This window comes from Notolepis coatsorum (assembly GCF_963971535.1).
Source record: "Notolepis coatsorum genome assembly, chromosome: 1".
Taxonomy (NCBI): Eukaryota; Metazoa; Chordata; class Actinopteri; order Aulopiformes; family Paralepididae; genus Notolepis; species Notolepis coatsorum.
In genome coordinates, this window is record NC_140165.1 from 26,017,114 (window position 1) to 26,034,864 (window position 17,751).

At 45.3% G+C, this 17,751-nt stretch overlaps 1 protein-coding gene across 1 annotated transcript in view; it reads left to right on the plus strand.

The window, feature by feature from the left end:
• nbeal1 (neurobeachin-like 1) overlaps positions 1-3,282 on the plus strand; it is a gene marked incomplete at its 3' end in the record, with an annotated part of 156,290 nt that extends 153,008 nt beyond the window's left edge. Inside the window, 3 exon segments of the mRNA XM_084319022.1 lie at positions 369-485; positions 834-923; positions 3,169-3,282. Of these exon segments, the coding sequence (XP_084175148.1) occupies positions 369-485; positions 834-923; positions 3,169-3,282 (321 nt within the window).
• Between the last annotated feature and the right edge of the window lie 14,469 nt (positions 3,283-17,751).

Here is a 17,751-nt window from a genome sequence, read left to right on the forward strand (position 1 = left end):
GGGAAGAGACTGTAGTCTCCTCATGGGATCACTAGAGAGGAGGGAAGAGACTGTCGTCTCCTCATGGGAACAGTCAGAGATCACTAGAGAGGAAGGAAGAGACGGTAGTCTCCTCGTAGGAACACCACCAGAGGCCCATCAGTGCAGTAAAATAGACATAGAATGAGCATAACATGACAGAATAAAAGCAATGCAAAGAATAAGGAAAAAAGGTCAAAGCAATGCAGCTAATAACAATACCTCTTACTGTATATCGATACTTGCCGTCACTACATCCATATAGTTTCGGCACGTAAAATATCACAATATATCACTGTATGGATTTGTATGGATTTCTTTCCCCTAACATCTGACTGCACTTGTTCCAGGAGCCCCACCCTGTGCGTCTCTCCCAGGAGGAGGTGGAGAAGAGGAACGCTCGCTTGGATACTTGTCCTCTAAGCATCTTCGAACACCTCACCGAACTCAAGTCCTTCTTTGTAGAGGTTGGAGCTCTCTCTCTCGCACTCTCTCTCGCTCTCTCCCCCTCTCTCTCTCTCTCTCTCTCTCTCACTGTCTGTCTCACTCTCTCTCTCTCTCTTTCTTTCCCTCTCTTTCTCTGTCTATTTTTTTGAGAGCATACAGAAGGAAACAACAGTGTAATATCTTAGTATGAGTATTTTAGTATATTTTTTATATTTCATATTTCCATATGAATGCATCTAAACACAAACAACTGTGGATAAATAGCACTTCAATAGCAAACAGACACACACAGACACACAGTGAAAGCTCCCTGTTCTCATACAGTATGTACAGTACGTGCACCTGACTCTGGGTCACTCTCTCTGCAGGGCATCAGTGACAACGTGCCTCTAGTGAAGGCGGTCGTCCCCAAGAACCAGTCCCACTCCTTCATCACCCAGGGCAGCCCGGACACCATGGTGAGCAGGACCCCCACCACACACACACACACACGCACGCGCGCACACACACGCACGCACGCATGCACACATACACACCCCACACGTACACACACACACCCCCACACACACACCCCCCCCACACACACACACCACACATATACATACACACCACACATATACATACACACCACACACACAACACATATACATACACACCACACACACACAACACATAATACACCGCTCCCCACACACAGACACACACACAACACACACACCACACATATACACTCCCTCCACACATACACCCCTCCCCACACATACACACCCCCCTCCACACACATACACACCCCCCTCCACACACACACACCACACACACACAACTGAGTTACGTCTACAAACAAGCAAGGGACAGGAAACGTAAATGCAGTCTGATATTAATTGCCACCAAGAACATACAGTGATACACGATAATTGACCTATCTCAAGCCCTGCCCTCTTTTCCTCCAATCACAACTATTGCTTCCCTCTGACAAATGTTGTTGGGGTTTGAGATTGGTCAATTGTGGTTTTAAGAGCATACGTCCAATGTCGGCCTTTCTTGTTGCTACGCTAATTATTTCAAATGAGATGAGGCGAAAATGCTAACAAAAAACGTAGATTCCACTGAAATAATGTCAATAGCTCACTTGGGTAAGTCACTGATAACTGTGTTCCTAGTGGCGAGCAGCGTGATCAGCAGGGCTTGACATTAACACCCACCAAATGCGGCTAGAATTCGGGAGTGGCGTGTAACTCCGTCACTCTGACCAGCCACTTTGGCGGGTGACCAATGTATACCTTTTCCTGTATTAATCTGAACCGTAGTAGAGTACAGGGGAGCGTTCTCCTAACACTCCAGGGCCGAAGTGCCGGCCATGTAACGTGCTTGTTATAACTAGCCGGACATTGGGGTAATTCCCTCTGTAAGGTGGTGACAAGTAAAGTAAAATGTTTTATTAAAAGACGTCATGCCGTTGAGGGGCAGGAGCTAAAACGACGACATCCAATCAAACGAACAACCAAGTCAAATGATTGGAACAAGCTGTCTATCAAACCCTCTAGTGACACGCACGCTTGTTATGCGCATAACAGTTGTACGCGGACACAAAGGCCTGCTGCTAACACATAGCTGCTAGCTACCTAGCAAGGCGTGGCTTTGGAGGCATCCTGATGCGTTCTGATTGGGAAGGGGCGTTGTTGAATTGTTGAAGGATTTGAAAATATTTCCAATAAGTTCTGCCGAAAATCAATGCCGCCTGTTGCTCCTTTTAAGGCTACTGCCATCCCATTCAATCAATCAATTAATTGTTATAACAAACTTTGTTCAAATGTAACACAAGAAGCTAGCTTCCCTCCCTCCCAACATACAATATAACACAAGGAGCTAGCTTCCCTCCCTACTGACATACAATATAACACAAGGAGCTAGCTTCCCTCCCTCCCAACATACAATATAACACAAGGAGCTAGCTTCCCTCCCTACTGACATACAATATAACACAAGGAGCTAGCTTCCCTCCCTACTGACATACAATATAACACAAGAAGCTAGCTTCCCTCCCTCCCAACATACAATATAACACAAGGAGCTAGCTTCCCTCCCTACTGACATACAATATAACACAAGGAGCTAGCTTCCCTCCCTCCCAACATACAATATAACACAAGGAGCTAGCTTCCCTCCCTACTGACATACAATATAACACAAGGAGCTAGATTCCCTCCCCACCGACATACAATATAACACAAGGAGCTAGCTTCCCTCCCTCCCAACATACAATATAACACAAGGAGCTAGCTTCCCTCCCTACTGACATACAATATAACACAAGGAGCTAGATTCCCTCCCCACCGACATACAATATAACACAAGGAGCTAGATTCCCTCCCCACCGACATACAATATAACACAAGGAGCTAGCTTCCCTCCCAACCAACATACAATATAACACAAGGAGCTAGCTTCCCTCCCAACCAACATACAATATAACACAAGGAGCTAGCTTCCCTCCCTACCGACATACAATATAACACAAGGAGCTAGCTTCCCTCCCTACTAAAATATCAACTAAATGTCTAAATAATAACTATTCCCAAGTGTCAAACAACAAGCCACCATTTAGTATGTCTGTCTGATAATCTTGAGTCAGCCATTAGTGGCTGAGCTGTAACTACCGGTGTAGCTGGTAGCTGACCCTCTCTGCTCCCGCCTTGTGCCCAGGTGACTGTGAGTCAGAACAACCTGCTGGGGACCCACGGCTGGCTGCCTTACGACAAGAACATCTCCAACTACTTCACGTTCCTCAAGGACCCCACCGTGGCCAACCCCAAGTGAGAAGACACACAGACACACATCGTCTGGCCCAATGTTTGATATAGTCAGAATCAATACCTCTCACAATGCCACAAAAGAGAGAAGAAGACAAACTAAATAAGTAAAACAAACATAAGTATTGGATTTCTTTGTACAAATGAAAAGATCAAATATCCCGTCTGGTGTTGACATCATAGGCTTATCTGGGCTTATTGAGGAGGGAGATTGCTGTCGGGGAAAAGCCTGTTCCGGTGGCGTGTAGCTCTTCAGTCCCAAAGACATTAAAGCTGCAGTGTTGCTCCCCATCTACACAATACAGCCACAGGGCGGCACGGAGGCACAGTGGTTAGCAAGAAGGTCCTGGGTTCAAACTAGGGATGTGTAGACTAAACGACCCACTTTCTACGTGTTCTCCGTGTCGACAATAATAGTAGTAATCTTTTTCTTTCGTAGTGGCCTATTCAAAACGTTTAAAAAAAAAGGTTACTGTTTGCCAAAATTGCCTATTCAAAATGTTCAAAATTAAATAAAAACGAATGGTAGTAGACTAAATTGAACCCTAACCCTATCTCTTACATTCGTTAGAATTAACCACAACATTAGGAACAACTGCTCTAGGCCATATTGCAATTTCCATCAGACTGACATGACTTGTTCAGCACAACATCTATACAAAAAAATCTCTCTGCTTGCCCCTTCTCTGCTCTTCTTCCTCCTCCCCCTCCTCCTCCTCCTCCTCCTCCTCCTCCTCCTCCTCCTCCTCCTCCTCTCCAGAACCCAGCGCCTCCTGTCAGGGCCCTTCTCCCCAGGTGTCGAGGTGACGTCAGGCCTGTTTGTGGTTTCCCACGACGGGAAGCTGCTCTTCAGCGCAGGCCACTGGGACAACAGCGTGCGGGTCACCTCTCTGGTCAAAGGCAAGACCATCGGACAGCACATCAAACACATGGGTGGGTACACGTTGTGTCATGGCCTACGTTACAGTCTGCCGGCTTAGAGGCTCTGTGTCTTCATGTGAGTGTACAGCAGTAGTCTGTAATCACAAACTGTGTTTGTGTGTGTGTGTGTCTCCCTGCAGACATCGTCACGTGCCTCTCGACAGACCACTGTGGCATCCATCTGATATCAGGTTCCAGAGACACCACCTGCATGGTGTGGCAGGTTCTCCAGCAGGTGAGAGTGCTAGCGCCCTCAAGCTAACCACACACGGGGAACATTATGAGAGCTGAGTGCTAGTGCCCTCAAGCTAACCACGGGCAACATTATGAGAGCTGAGTGCTAGCGCCCTCAAGCTAACCACGGGCAACATTATGAGAGCTGAGTGCTAGCGCCCTCAAGCTAACCACACACAGGGAACATTATGAGAGCTGAGTGCTAGCGCCCTCAAGCTAACCACACACAGGGAACATTATGAGAGCTGAGTGCTAGCGCCCTCAAGCTAACCACACACGGGGAACATTATGAGAGCTGAGTGCTAGCGCCCTCAAGCTAACCACACACAGGGAACATTATGAGAGCTGAGTGCTAGCCCCCTCAAGCTAACCACACACAGGGAACATTATGAGAGCTGAGTGCTAGCGCCCTCAAGCTAACCACACACAGGGAACATTATGAGAGCTGAGTGCTAGTGCCCTTAAGCTAACCACACACAGGGAACATTATGAGAACTGAGTGCTAGCGCCCTCAAGCTAACCACACACAGGGAACATTATGAGAACTGAGTGCTAGCGCCCTCAAGCTAACCACACACGGGGATGATAATGTACAGTCCCCTCCCCATCATATATACTCTGTCAGGATCTAGGGGTAACAGTACTGTATATTTGAATACCGTTTATGTCACAAATGTATCAGTACTAAATACCTATATGTCCCTATGCCATAAATGTCATGTATGTTGTGTATGTCATAAATGTCTATATGAATTGAAAATGGGGGACCCTGATGGAAACAAGACAAACGTCTTTCTCAGGTCTGCATCCCCTTAACAATTGTATGTATTGAGCCGTACTGTATTGTACCCATTCTGCAATCTGTTAAATAAAGTTTTCATTCATTCATTCATTCATTCATTCATTCATTCATGAGAGCTGAGTGCTAGCGCCCTCAAGCTAACCACACACGGGGAACATTATGAGAACTGAGTGCTAGCGCCCTCAAGCTAACCACGGGCAACATTATGAGAGCTGAGTGCTAGTGCCCTCAAGCTAACCACACACGGGGAACATTATGAGAACTGAGTGCTAGCGCCCTCAAGCTAACCACACACAGGGAACATTATGAGAGCTGAGTGCTAGCCCCCTCAAGCTAACCACACACAGGGAACATTATGAGAGCTGAGTGCTAGCGCCCTCAAGCTAACCACACACAGGGAACATTATGAGAGCTGAGTGCTAGCGCCCTCAAGCTAACCACACACGGGGAACATTATGAGAGCTGAGTGCTAGTGCCCTCAAGCTAACCACACACGGGGAACATTATGAGAGCTGAGTGCTAGCGCCCTCAAGCTAACCACACACGGGGAACATTATGAGAGCTGAGTGCTAGCGCCCTCAAGCTAACCACACACGGGGAACATTATGAGAGCTGAGTGCTAGTGCCCTCAAGCTAACCACACACGGGGAACATTATGAGAGCTGAGTGCTAGCGCCCTCAAGCTAACCACACACAGGGAACATTATGAGAGCTGAGTGCTAGCGCCCTCAAGCTAACCACACACAGGGAACATTATGAGAGCTGAGTGCTAGCGCCCTCAAGCTAACCACACACCGGGAACATTATGTAGGGTGACCATATTTTGATTTCCAAAAAAAGAGGACATGCTGCCCCCCCAGCCTCGAGATACTTAATGATACTCAGGCATGCGTTGCTCATGGGACGACTGGTTGCACTATGTTTTAATGACGGCACGTGCGCGCTCCCGCGCATGCGCATAGATGTTCCCTCGCATTGCACAGACTAAAGACGGTGCCTAATTGCCTCTACGAATGGAATGTAACACATTTCATTCATAAGTTTTGTGTGAATGTATCTGAGAACGTATTTGAACACACCTGACGACCGGCCGTATTGTTATGCAAAGTAGTACTTAGCGAGTTGGCGCATCAGTCGAGTGCAGTGCATTCCTGTGTGCACGTGCGTGCGCGTGCTTCTGCTCACAGACTGGTTGCACGGCGTGCAACCCCGTCCCATGAGCAACGCATGCCTGATGATACTCAACATTATCCTGAGTGTTACACCACCTGTATACAACCAACACATTATCCTGAGTGTTACACCACCTTTATACAACCCACACATTATCCTGAGTGTTACACCACCTTTATACAACCCACACATTATCCTGAGTGTTACATTAATTGCCATCCCTCCATGTGTCCTCTGTGTGGTCAGGGCGGGGCTCCGGTGGGCCTGTGTCCCAAGCCGGTGCAGGTGCTGTACGGACACACTGACGAGGTGCTCAGCGTCAGCATCAGCACGGAGCTGGACATGGCGGTGTCAGGGTCCAGGGTGAGACACACACACACACTTCAGTCTTCTTTCTACACCTGGCTTGACCAGAAGTAGGATTCTCTTTGTGACGGGGTCCTTTTTCCGCTCCCCTCCAAACTCCCACAAATGATGGCGTAGTCGGAATAAAAGGTGTTGGTGTTGCTTTATTGCCCGGCCTCCCAACATGCAGAGGTGACATTCAAAAACAGTGACATAACAAAAATACTATATACTACCTCAGATGCGTTTCACAATAACGCCATGATGATATTCCAAACACTTACTGTGCGACGCTTCCCGAGTTACCTTCTGTAACCTTTAAGCAGGTGAAGCCCGACACAGAATGACAAACAGACTAACGATACACCCACGGCACTTCCCTCAGTCACCTTCAGTGTAACCGATGCAGGGCAAGAACCACTTCCTTGGGCCATGCAGCCCTCATGAACACCTGGACTCCTCCCCCTCCACAGGTGCCACACATAATTAATTAACTAAACTAAACGGGTGCTACACATCAATTAATTAACCGTTTCCTACACACATTAATATACCAAACAAACAGTAACACCAATCAAACCCACAACCAGTGTTAATTTCTTCAGCTATTTTTTATTTTTGTTTTAGTCTCAGTCATGTCTCAAATGCTCTTTTTCATTTTCATCATATTTAGTCACCTTTTATCTATTTTTCGTTTAGTCATGTTTTTGTCAATTACAGGTCTGAGCATTTTCGTTTTAGTCTTTTTTTGTTTAGTTTCGATTTAGTCTTTTTTGTTTAGTCTCGCCACTCAGTTACAGCCTCATAAGTTGGCATGAGCTTTTTAAACAAAAGAAAAGAGCTAATGTTAGTGCTAGCTGGTTAGACTTATGTAAGCTATTTAATGTGTTCTATTGTGGTGGATCAACATGATGTAGCAATCCGTCTTGCAGTAATGTAGGGAAGAAAGAGGAGTGTTTCCTTTTCTGTATGGTGCTTTATTTCCAGCTCAATATGGGGTTTTACAGGTTGATGCTTTCCTTCTCATACACAACACAGCTACCTGCTAATACGCTAGCTTCACAACAACAACATAACATCCGGTCCGTCCTCCCATATCTCCTGGGGGGTAACAATACCCCCAGCATAACAGTGGTGCCCCTAAGACCATACAACTAGAGCGACACACAAAACCCCAGAACATTACAATAATTCACCCACGGAACGATGTGTTGGGGATAAGGGTTGCGCACGGACATTATGTTTTTTACTTTCCTGTCGGCAAACAAGTTCCTGTTAGCTAGCAAGTAGCAAGTAAACAGTGTTGACGTTGATGTTGAATAAACGTTTTGCAAGATTTTATTTTGTAAATTACATTTTGTGTCGTCGTTTTTAGTCAACGACATTGCATGAATAATTCCGTCATGTTAGTGTCACATGATCTCCATTAACGTCTCGTTTTCGTCAGGGGAAAAAGCTTCATTGACGACCATATTTAGTCATAATTTTCGTTAACTAAATTAACACTGCCCACAACAACCCAATAAATATATAAATATGGAGCGGCTGGCTGGCGCAGCGGACTAAGCGCTCGTCACCAACGCGAGAGACACTGGTATCGAATCCGGCTGTCAGCGTTGTCTCCGGCTTGGCCAGCCGTCATATTGGCTCAATTGGCAGAGTCAGCGGGAGGGAAGCCGGTGGGTGGTAATCTGGTCGTTGTAAACAGCGACTCCTACAGGTCGGTCAGGGCGCCTGCACAGCAAGGAAGGGAGATGGTGAGGGCCTCCCACACGTTACACCTCAACAATGAGAGTCCGCGCTGGCAGGTGAAAAGAAGTGGCTGGATGACTCCGCATGTATCGGAGGGGACATGTGATAGTATCTATCAACCCTCCCTAGACCGACCAGTGGGGGGCACATGCGAGCAACGGCCAGGAAGGGGAGGGGGGGAATTGGCATGACTAAATTGGGATGGGAGAAAAACACAGAAAAACAGGAGGAGAAAAGGTGGATCAAAAAAAATATATATATATATGTATGAATGCATGTATGATAATATTCATGACTGTATGCATGTTTGATAATATGTATGCAGGTATGTATGATAATATGAGTGAGTGAATGTATGTATGTATGATAAAATTAATGAATGTATATATGTTTGATAATGTGTATGAAGGTATGTATGATAATAATATGAATGAATGTATGCATGTATGATAATATGTAATAATAATATGATATGAATGATGGGGGGAGGGGTTTGCCGTTCTCAGTACAATGCAAAGGGAAATGATGAAACATGTGCCTCGGACCGCCTGGCACCACGTCCACACTCTGCCACCTCTCTGATGTATAGGATTAAATAAGTGTATACTTCTTCCTACTCCTTTTCGAACATGTAAATTTAGTTTATGTTCTTTTTTTGGGGTTTAAAATAATTCTAATATTATTTCATTGCTAGAGATTAATAATTTATTTTTTGTATCCACTTTTTCTCCCATTTTCTATATTTTCTCCCATCCCAATTTCGTATCATCCAATTCAACCCTCCCCTGTCACGAACGCTGTTTCTTGCCTCCCACAAGCCGGCTGCAATGTGGACTAAGTCATACATAGCACAAGTCCCCTCCGGTACCTGAGGTAACAGCAGTCGCATCTTTTCACCTGCGCAGCTCGATCTCTCAGTGGCGAGGAGTAACGCGTGGGAGGCTCACGCTGCCCCCGACACTTCCTGATTCTACTGCGCAGGCGCACCAACCGACCTGTAGGAGTCGCTGTCCACAACGCCCGATCCCCACCCATCAGTTTCCCACCCCCTAATACGGCCAATGTGTATTAGTATGAACGACCAGCTAAACTGAAAGCAATGTGGAGCGCTGGGCTCGAACAGGCGAGCCCAGCGTCTCCGCATTCGTGGCGAGCGCCTTGCCCACTACGCCACGTAGCCGCCCCAAGAGATTAATAATTTGTTTTTGTTCTATTTTGTTTGTATTTACATGTTCGAAATAAAGATATATAAAAAAAAAAGTGTATAGATGCTGCTAAGACATTTTCAGTAGTTCATTGAAGAAGTTGGTAGCAAAAAAAACATATTTATACAAATGATTATTCAATAAGAGTTTGAAATGCATGTGGAAGGGATGTTCAAGGTGTGTTCCTCCCCCCTGGCCACCAGGACGGGACGGTGATCATCCACACGGTGCGGCGGGGTCAGTACATGCGCCGTCTGCGGCCGCCCTGCGACAGCTCCCTGCCGCCCTCCATCCTCCACCTGGCCGTGTCCTGGGAGGGACACCTGCTGGTCCACAGCTGCCTGGAGGCCAAGGCCACGCTCAAGGTAAACACGCGTGCGCGCACACACACATGCGCATGTACTGGTGCACACAAATAGTACACACACATTCTTACTATACTTGTGAGACTATTGAGGACATTAAATTGACTTCCCAGATAGTTCTGTGTAATAGACAACCTGGCTAGGGTTAACCTAACCATAAACTTAACCCCAAACATAACCCCAAACATAACCCCAAACCTAACTCCAAACCTAACCCTAAACGTTACCACAAACATAACCACAAACCTAGCCATAAATGTAACCACAAACCTAAACCCAAACGTAAACATAAACCTACAACTGCCTCTTTGAACTGCTGCGGTCAGGCAAGCGATACCGGAGTCTCATGGCAAGCACAGAGAGACTCAGAAAGAGCTTCTATCCCCAGGCCATCAGGATGCTCAATGACAATTAACACTATGTAACAAAACATCAAACACACTCACAGCACACACACCCACACGTACACACCCACTTTAAATGGACTACTCACTGTAGCACCCACTCTACACACTTTAGACACTAACACACTTTATATTTATATATTATATTATTGGCAACTCATTGCACAAGCCTTGCACCTTACCCTACCACCACAAGCTACCTCATCCCATTTACCTCATCCCATTTATATTGTATTGGAAACACTCTGCATTGTATATTGCACCACAAGCTACCTCATCCCATTTACCTCATCCCATTTATATTGTATTGCAACTACTCTGCATTGTATATTGTACATAATATTATTGAACATTTCTGTCTTGTTTACACTTGTTTAAGTACTTTACTTTCTATTTTATTCTTATTATTAGGGATGCTCGATATTGGCTTTTTTACCGATACCGATATAGTCCAACTCTTAATTTCCGATACCGATATCAACCGATACCGATATATGCAGGGTCCCCCCCCGTCCCCCCCCCCCAAAACGGAATAATTTCAGGTAATTAACATTACATATCTCTTGTCGTGTAATTAACACAACATTATGCATACTTTGACAATAAATAAAATAATAATTGGTTCTTACTTGCTTGCCTGGGTAAATAAAGGTTAAATAAATGTACAATTTTTATAAATTACATTTTTTTTTTTTTTTTTAAACCAATACAGATATTTTCCGATATCAAATTTTTATGCCAATATCGGCCGATAATATCGGTAGGCCGATAATATCGGACATCCCTACTTATTATACTTTTTATAATGATCTATTTTTACCTAGCACACTCTCAGAAGCAAAACAGAAAGAAGCATTTCATACAAAAGTATCCTGTATTTCTGTATGACAACTAATAAAGAAACTTGAACTTGAAACTAACTCCAAACCTAACCCTAAACCTAAGGTATGTCTGTGTTCTAACCCTCCAGGACAAGAACACCCTCCACCTGTACTCTGTCAACGGGAAGCATCTGCACAGCGAGCCGCTGAAGGAGCAGGTCACGGACATGTGTGTCTCTGGGGAACACGTGGTGCTGGGAAGTGAACAGGGCTACCTGTCCATACGAAACTTGTACAGGTAATCTCACCTGTGTGTCTGTCCATACGAGACTTGTACAGGTAATCTCACCTGTGTGTCTGTCCATACGAGACTTGTACAGGTTTGATTGATTGATTGAAAAGTTTATTAACAGATTGCAGAATGGGTACAGTACAGTACAGCTCAATACATACAATTGTTAAGGGGATGCAGACCAGAGAAAGACTTTCGTCTTGTTTACATCAGGGTCCCCCATTTTCAATTCATCATAACATATATGACATACATGACATACAGATAGACAGTACTGCTACATCTATACATTTATGACATATCAGATTTGCAAATACAGTACTGTTTGTGATACAAAAGTGTCCAGAAAAGGAGTGTATATACATTTGGCATAGAAACTGTACATTGGAGGAGCTTGGTTGGGTGGGGTGGGGTTGGGTGGGTTGGGTGAGGGCTGTACATTGGAGGTGGGGGGGGGGGGGGGGGTTGGGAAGGGGACACACACACATTTTACACTGTACATTGGAATATTGACAAAGCCTTACTTGGTCATTTACTGTACAACTAGGTTAGGACATTTGTAGGGGCCAGTTTCGAATTGCAGTCTCACGTAGGTGTTTTTTGAGAGTGTTTTTGAGGGTGGGTAGTGATTCACATTCCTTTACAGCTTTAGGCAGGGCGTTCCACATTGATGTGGCATAATTGCGAAACGTGTTTAGTCCCTTGTTTGAGCCGAATCTGGGTTTTACATGATTTGTGGAGCTCCCTCTGGTGTTGTGATCGTGGTATTCACTGACCTTTGGGAAGTATTTTGACATGTACATGGGTACCTTGGTCGCGTAGTGTATCTTGTAGACCAGGCCCATTGCAAGTTGCTGTACTCTGTCGTCTACTCTAAGCCATCCTAGGTTGTCAAAGTGGGCAGGGGTGAGGTGGGTTCTAGGAGTCAGGTCAAGTAGTAGTCTGACTAGCTTGTTTTGAGATGTTTGTAATTTGTTTTTTAGTGCCTTTGAGGTGCTTTGGTACCATGAGGTGCAAGCATAGTCGTAGTACCCTTGAATGAGTGCTCCTGCTAGAGTCTTCAGGGTATTCTTGTTTACCAGAGAGGAGATCCGGTACAAGAATCGCGTTCGTTGGTTGACTTTTTTTATTACATTGGATGCCATTTTGTCACAGGAAAGATTAGCCTCTAGGATGGAACCCAGGTAGGTAATTTCATCTTTCCTTGTGATAATATTGTCACCCACTGTAACCGAGAAGCCGTCGGTCTTGCTGAGTTTGTTATTTGAACCGAAGAGAATGGACTCTGTTTTGCCCATGTGTAATGATAGTTTGTTGTCGGCGAGCCATATGCAGATTTTGCCTAGTTCCGAGCTGAGGGCTTTTTCAACCTGTAACTTGTTCTTGTCAGAGACCAGCAGGGCTGAGTCGTCCGCAAACAGGAACAAGTTGCAGTCACAAGCTGACGACATGTCATTTGCATAAATTAGGAATAGTAGCGGTCCTAGTATGCTTCCTTGTGGAACACCACAGCTCACTGTGAGGGGGGGGGATAGTGTACCGTTTACTTCCACCATCTGTTCCCTCCCCTCCAGGTAGGATTGTATCCAGCTCACTGATAAACTATCAAAACCAATTGCTTTTAGCTTGTCAATCAGAATGGTGTGATTGACAGTGTCGAAGGCCTTTTGTAGGTCCAGCATGACCATGCCGCAGTATTTGCCCGCGTCCACCTCTTGTTTGATGTGGTCGTTCAAGTAGAGAAGGCATGTGTCAGTGGAGTGGGATGTTCTGAAGCCAGATTGGAATTCGTAGATTCGATTTTTTTCCGCGAGGTACTTTTCGATCTGTTCGTATACTATTTTTTCCATGACTTTCGAGATGGATGTAAGGATAGAAACAGGGCGGTAGTTACCCGGGTCTAATTTGCTGCCCTTTTTGTGCAGGGGTGTTACTCTCGCAATTTTGAAGTCCTTGGGGACGTGTCCCTGTTTTATGGAGAGGTTTATTATGTGTGTGATGACTGGGGTGATGGCTGCTGCTGAGTCTCTGAGGAATTTGGAGGGGATGTTGTCATGGCCAGTGGCCTTGTTTGGTTGGAGGGCGCTCAGTTTTTTGAGTACCTCATCTGTAGTTACTATTTCCAGTTTGAAGTCGTCTTTGTGGACGCCTAGGTTCTTGTAGTATGCTACTATGTGTTCTACCCCATACTGCCCTGAGTGGGAGGGTAGTTTGTTTACCAGTGTTGTGGCTATGTTTGTGAAGAAAGTGTTTAAGTAATTGGCTACATCCAGCTTGTCTGTGATGAGCGTGTTGTCCGTCTTTATGTTTATGTTTGAGAACCTGGTTTTGAGTTTTTTACTGCAGCCTAGTTGATTGTTGAGTAATTTCCAAAGTTCACGTGGTTTATTTTTGTTTTCCTCGGTTTTGTCATTGATGAAATTTTTTAGGTAATCTCACCTGTGTGCCTGTCCATATGAGATTTGTACAGGTAATCTCACCTGTGTGCCTGTCCATATGAGACTTGTACAGGTAATCTCACCTGTGTGTCTGTCCATACGAGACTTGTACAGGTAATCTCACCTGTGTGTCTGTCCATACGAGATTTGTACAGGTAAACTCACCTGTGTCTGTCCATACGAGACTTGTACAGGTAATCTCACCTGTGTGTCTGTCCATACGAGATGTATACAGGTAATCTCACCTGTGTGTCTGTCCATACGAGACTTATACAGGTAATCTCACCTGTGTGTCTGTCCATACGAGATGTATACAGGTAATCTCACCTGTGTGTCTGTCCATACGAGACTTATACAGGTAAATCTCACCTGTGTGTCTGTCCGTCTCTATGTCTGAAAGACGGGACTCTGTATGTGTCCGTATTTCTATCATCTTTTCTGACACCATTCCGTTTCAGACAGAAATCTTGTCGATCTTTGAATTTGTTGGTCCCTTTGCTGCTCCTAGTGGTTGATATTTGCACCCTGCTATGCACTCTACCCCACCCAAACCTGGGATGTTTTTTTCTTGACAGACCAAAAGAGGCACTCTGACATCACAGATTTGGGTGGGGCATAGTGTGCATCAGGGTAAAACCACTAAAACCACCATCAGCCACTAGGAGCAGAAAAATTACCCATGTTACTCTTTAGAATAACCACAGAATTATTCGTTAACACATTGACCGCCGGAGGTCGCTGTGGGCGTATGGCCGTTTGTGCCAGCGCTTTGTTCAATGGAGAGAATGCCATGTTTGCGAGTGCTAAAACCATATTAAATATTATAGCTATGGATCTAATAACATTGTCGATTGTCAGTGAGTTTCTTCTGGTCAACATGCAAAAAACAGATAATTTTTTCATCCGTACATTTCTGTTTTATGAATATGAGTATAGTTTGAGTGATTCTGAGTAATCCCAGGAAAAGACGCAAAAACAGCCCTTTAGTTAAATCCACTTATCACGTTGCCATTTTTCGCCTGATTATCGAATCTTCCTGAAATCAACGCTAGATTATCATTATTATGTCTCCTCATGCACGCATGAAAGGGGGCTTGGAGCAGTGCGCCCCTCCGTGCTGTGATGTGACCAACGGGAAACAGCACACACACATTCCACACAGACAGCTTCGATCGCGGGAGAAAGAAATATCAGATCAACACGAGATTGGATATATACTGTCCGTACCTTGTCTCTGATGTAATGCAAAAAAAATTATCCAATTATCTGATCGCCATTCCATGTACTGGACGCGGTAGTCCGTCCCACGTTATCCGCCATTGCATATGAACGAGCCTAGTTGATGCATCGTTGTAAGCGCTTGTCTTGCCAGAGTATTTAAACCCTGCCCGGATGGCTCAGCTCGGCCCAGAAAACAAACTACATCGTTTCAAATGGAGTGCAATAGCGGCCGCAAGGCGGTAGGTGGCGGTATTGACCGTCTGCGATCTCAGACACATTCAGTACAGCATGCACAGGCTGCCCCAATGAATTATGAATGGCAATAGCGAATAAAAGAAATACAGAGACAAAAACGTAGATCTCCATTTCCGGCAACCAAAGGAGAACACCACTCAGATTAAGAATCACAAGGTTATTTCCATGGCTTGTGATATTTGTATACTGACTTAGACCACAGGAATAACATGTATGAATTCTTAATGAAGTTCCCTTTAACATAAACTCTTTATTGCTCTTCACTGCCTCACCCTCTCTACCATCCACCCCTCTCTCTCTCTCTCTCTCTCTCTCTCTCTCTCTCTCTCTCTCTCTCTCTCTCTCTCTCTCTCCACTCTCACTCTCTCTCTCTCTCTCGCTCTCTCTCTCTCTCTCTCTCTCTCCCTCCCCAGTCTGGAGCTCTGCGCGGCTCCCATGGCCATGCGGGTGCCGGTGCGCTGCGTGTCGGTCACCAAGGAGCAGAGCCACGCCCTGGTGGGCCTGCAGGACGGCAAGCTGATCATCGTGGGCGTGGGCAAGCAGGCGGAGGTAAAGAGCTCCCTGAGGAACTACATCGCCCAGAGCCTGGAGGGCTCGCCCCTCATGGCCACCCCTCTGCTGGCGCCCCTGAGGGTCCGCTCCCCGGCCCGCCTCCTGCACCAGAGAGACCAGCTCACATTCTGCCCAGAGTGATGAGTCCCTGCAGGGGCCCATTAGAACCTCTGCATTCATACAGTAGATGCTGACTCACTCACACACTCGCACGTGTGCATATTAGGAGCCCCTTTGCACCACTAGAAACCTCTTGATCAGTTGACATTAGACACACACACAAGGGCTGTCTTCAGCTGAATAAATTCTTAGTGAAATAATAGTCATAGGACCCCCCTCCCCCCCCCCCCCCATATTCCCCACATACAGTTATGTAGTACCAGAGATATGTGCTTATCATTTTTAAACCCAGTGCTTACCAGAGATGTGCTGATGATCACTTTTCAAGAAATAAGTCATTCAGCGTGGAATTTTTAGTAAGAGGGGACAGTCCTAACTCACACACACACTCTAGGAGCGCTTCGCCCTCTAGATCAGTAGGTGCAGACACACACACCCTCTAGGAGCGCTTCGCCCTCTAGATCAGTAGGTGCAGACACACACACCCTCTAGGAGCGCTTCGCCCTCTAGATCAGTAGGTGCAGACACACACACCCTCTAGGAGCGCTTCGCCCTCTAGATCAGTAGGTGCAGACACACACACCCTCTAGGAGCGCTTCGCCCTCTAGATCAGTAGGTGCAGACACACACACCCTCTAGGAGCGCTTCGCCCTCTAGATTAGTAGGTGCAGACACACATTAGTGGTCAACCGATCAATACCAGTTAGATATTGGCCATTTAAAAAAAGATCTGTATCGGACGATATCACATTTCGATATCGGCCCCGTCAGCATTACCATCTTCCTCAGGCTCCAGCAGCTCATTTTAATGGCATCATGTGAAACTAGAGGTCACAACTTAGGAATCTGTTTATCATGTCAATCATATCATGCTAGCTTACCCGGAAAGGGCTTAAATAGGGCTCCAAAGTGCAGCGGAAAAAAAAAACAGCAATATTTTATATCTAAGACCTAGCAATATTTTGTCCTAAATATTGTCCTAACCCTAAGAAAAATTTAAGCTAAACTTAAATTCAGCAATTTTATCAGATTGAGGGGGGGGGGGGTCATTATATCCTGCTCTAAGTAAATATCGGTATAGCATTGGTCAATGAAAAGCCCATATCGGTCGACCACTAACACGCACGCACTAGGAGCTCTCACCAAACTACTTTAGATATGTAGACAAAAGCCAGTGGTGCCCAAACGCATCGAATATATTCAACTGTATGGTTTAATCTCCAGACATGGCAGAAAGTTTTAGTTTTTTTTGGAATTATTAAACAAAGACTCAACATATCACACCTCAAATATTTTAAAATGTCACAAGTTATATTCATTAGATGGTGAGATATTTAGCTTGCTACGATGTAACGCTGAGATCCGATGACGTTTAATGTGCTAATGTTTTCCAAAATACTGCACTCCTATTGGCTGTGGTGCTTTTAAAGTCACCAATTTGAATCGGGCTGGGAGGTATAGCCAATAAGAAGCTACTGTACCATCCTCCTCCATATATACATATTGTAAAACATATACAGTACATATTGTATATGGTTAATATAAAACTGTTCCTCATAGCATTATTAAAAAAGTT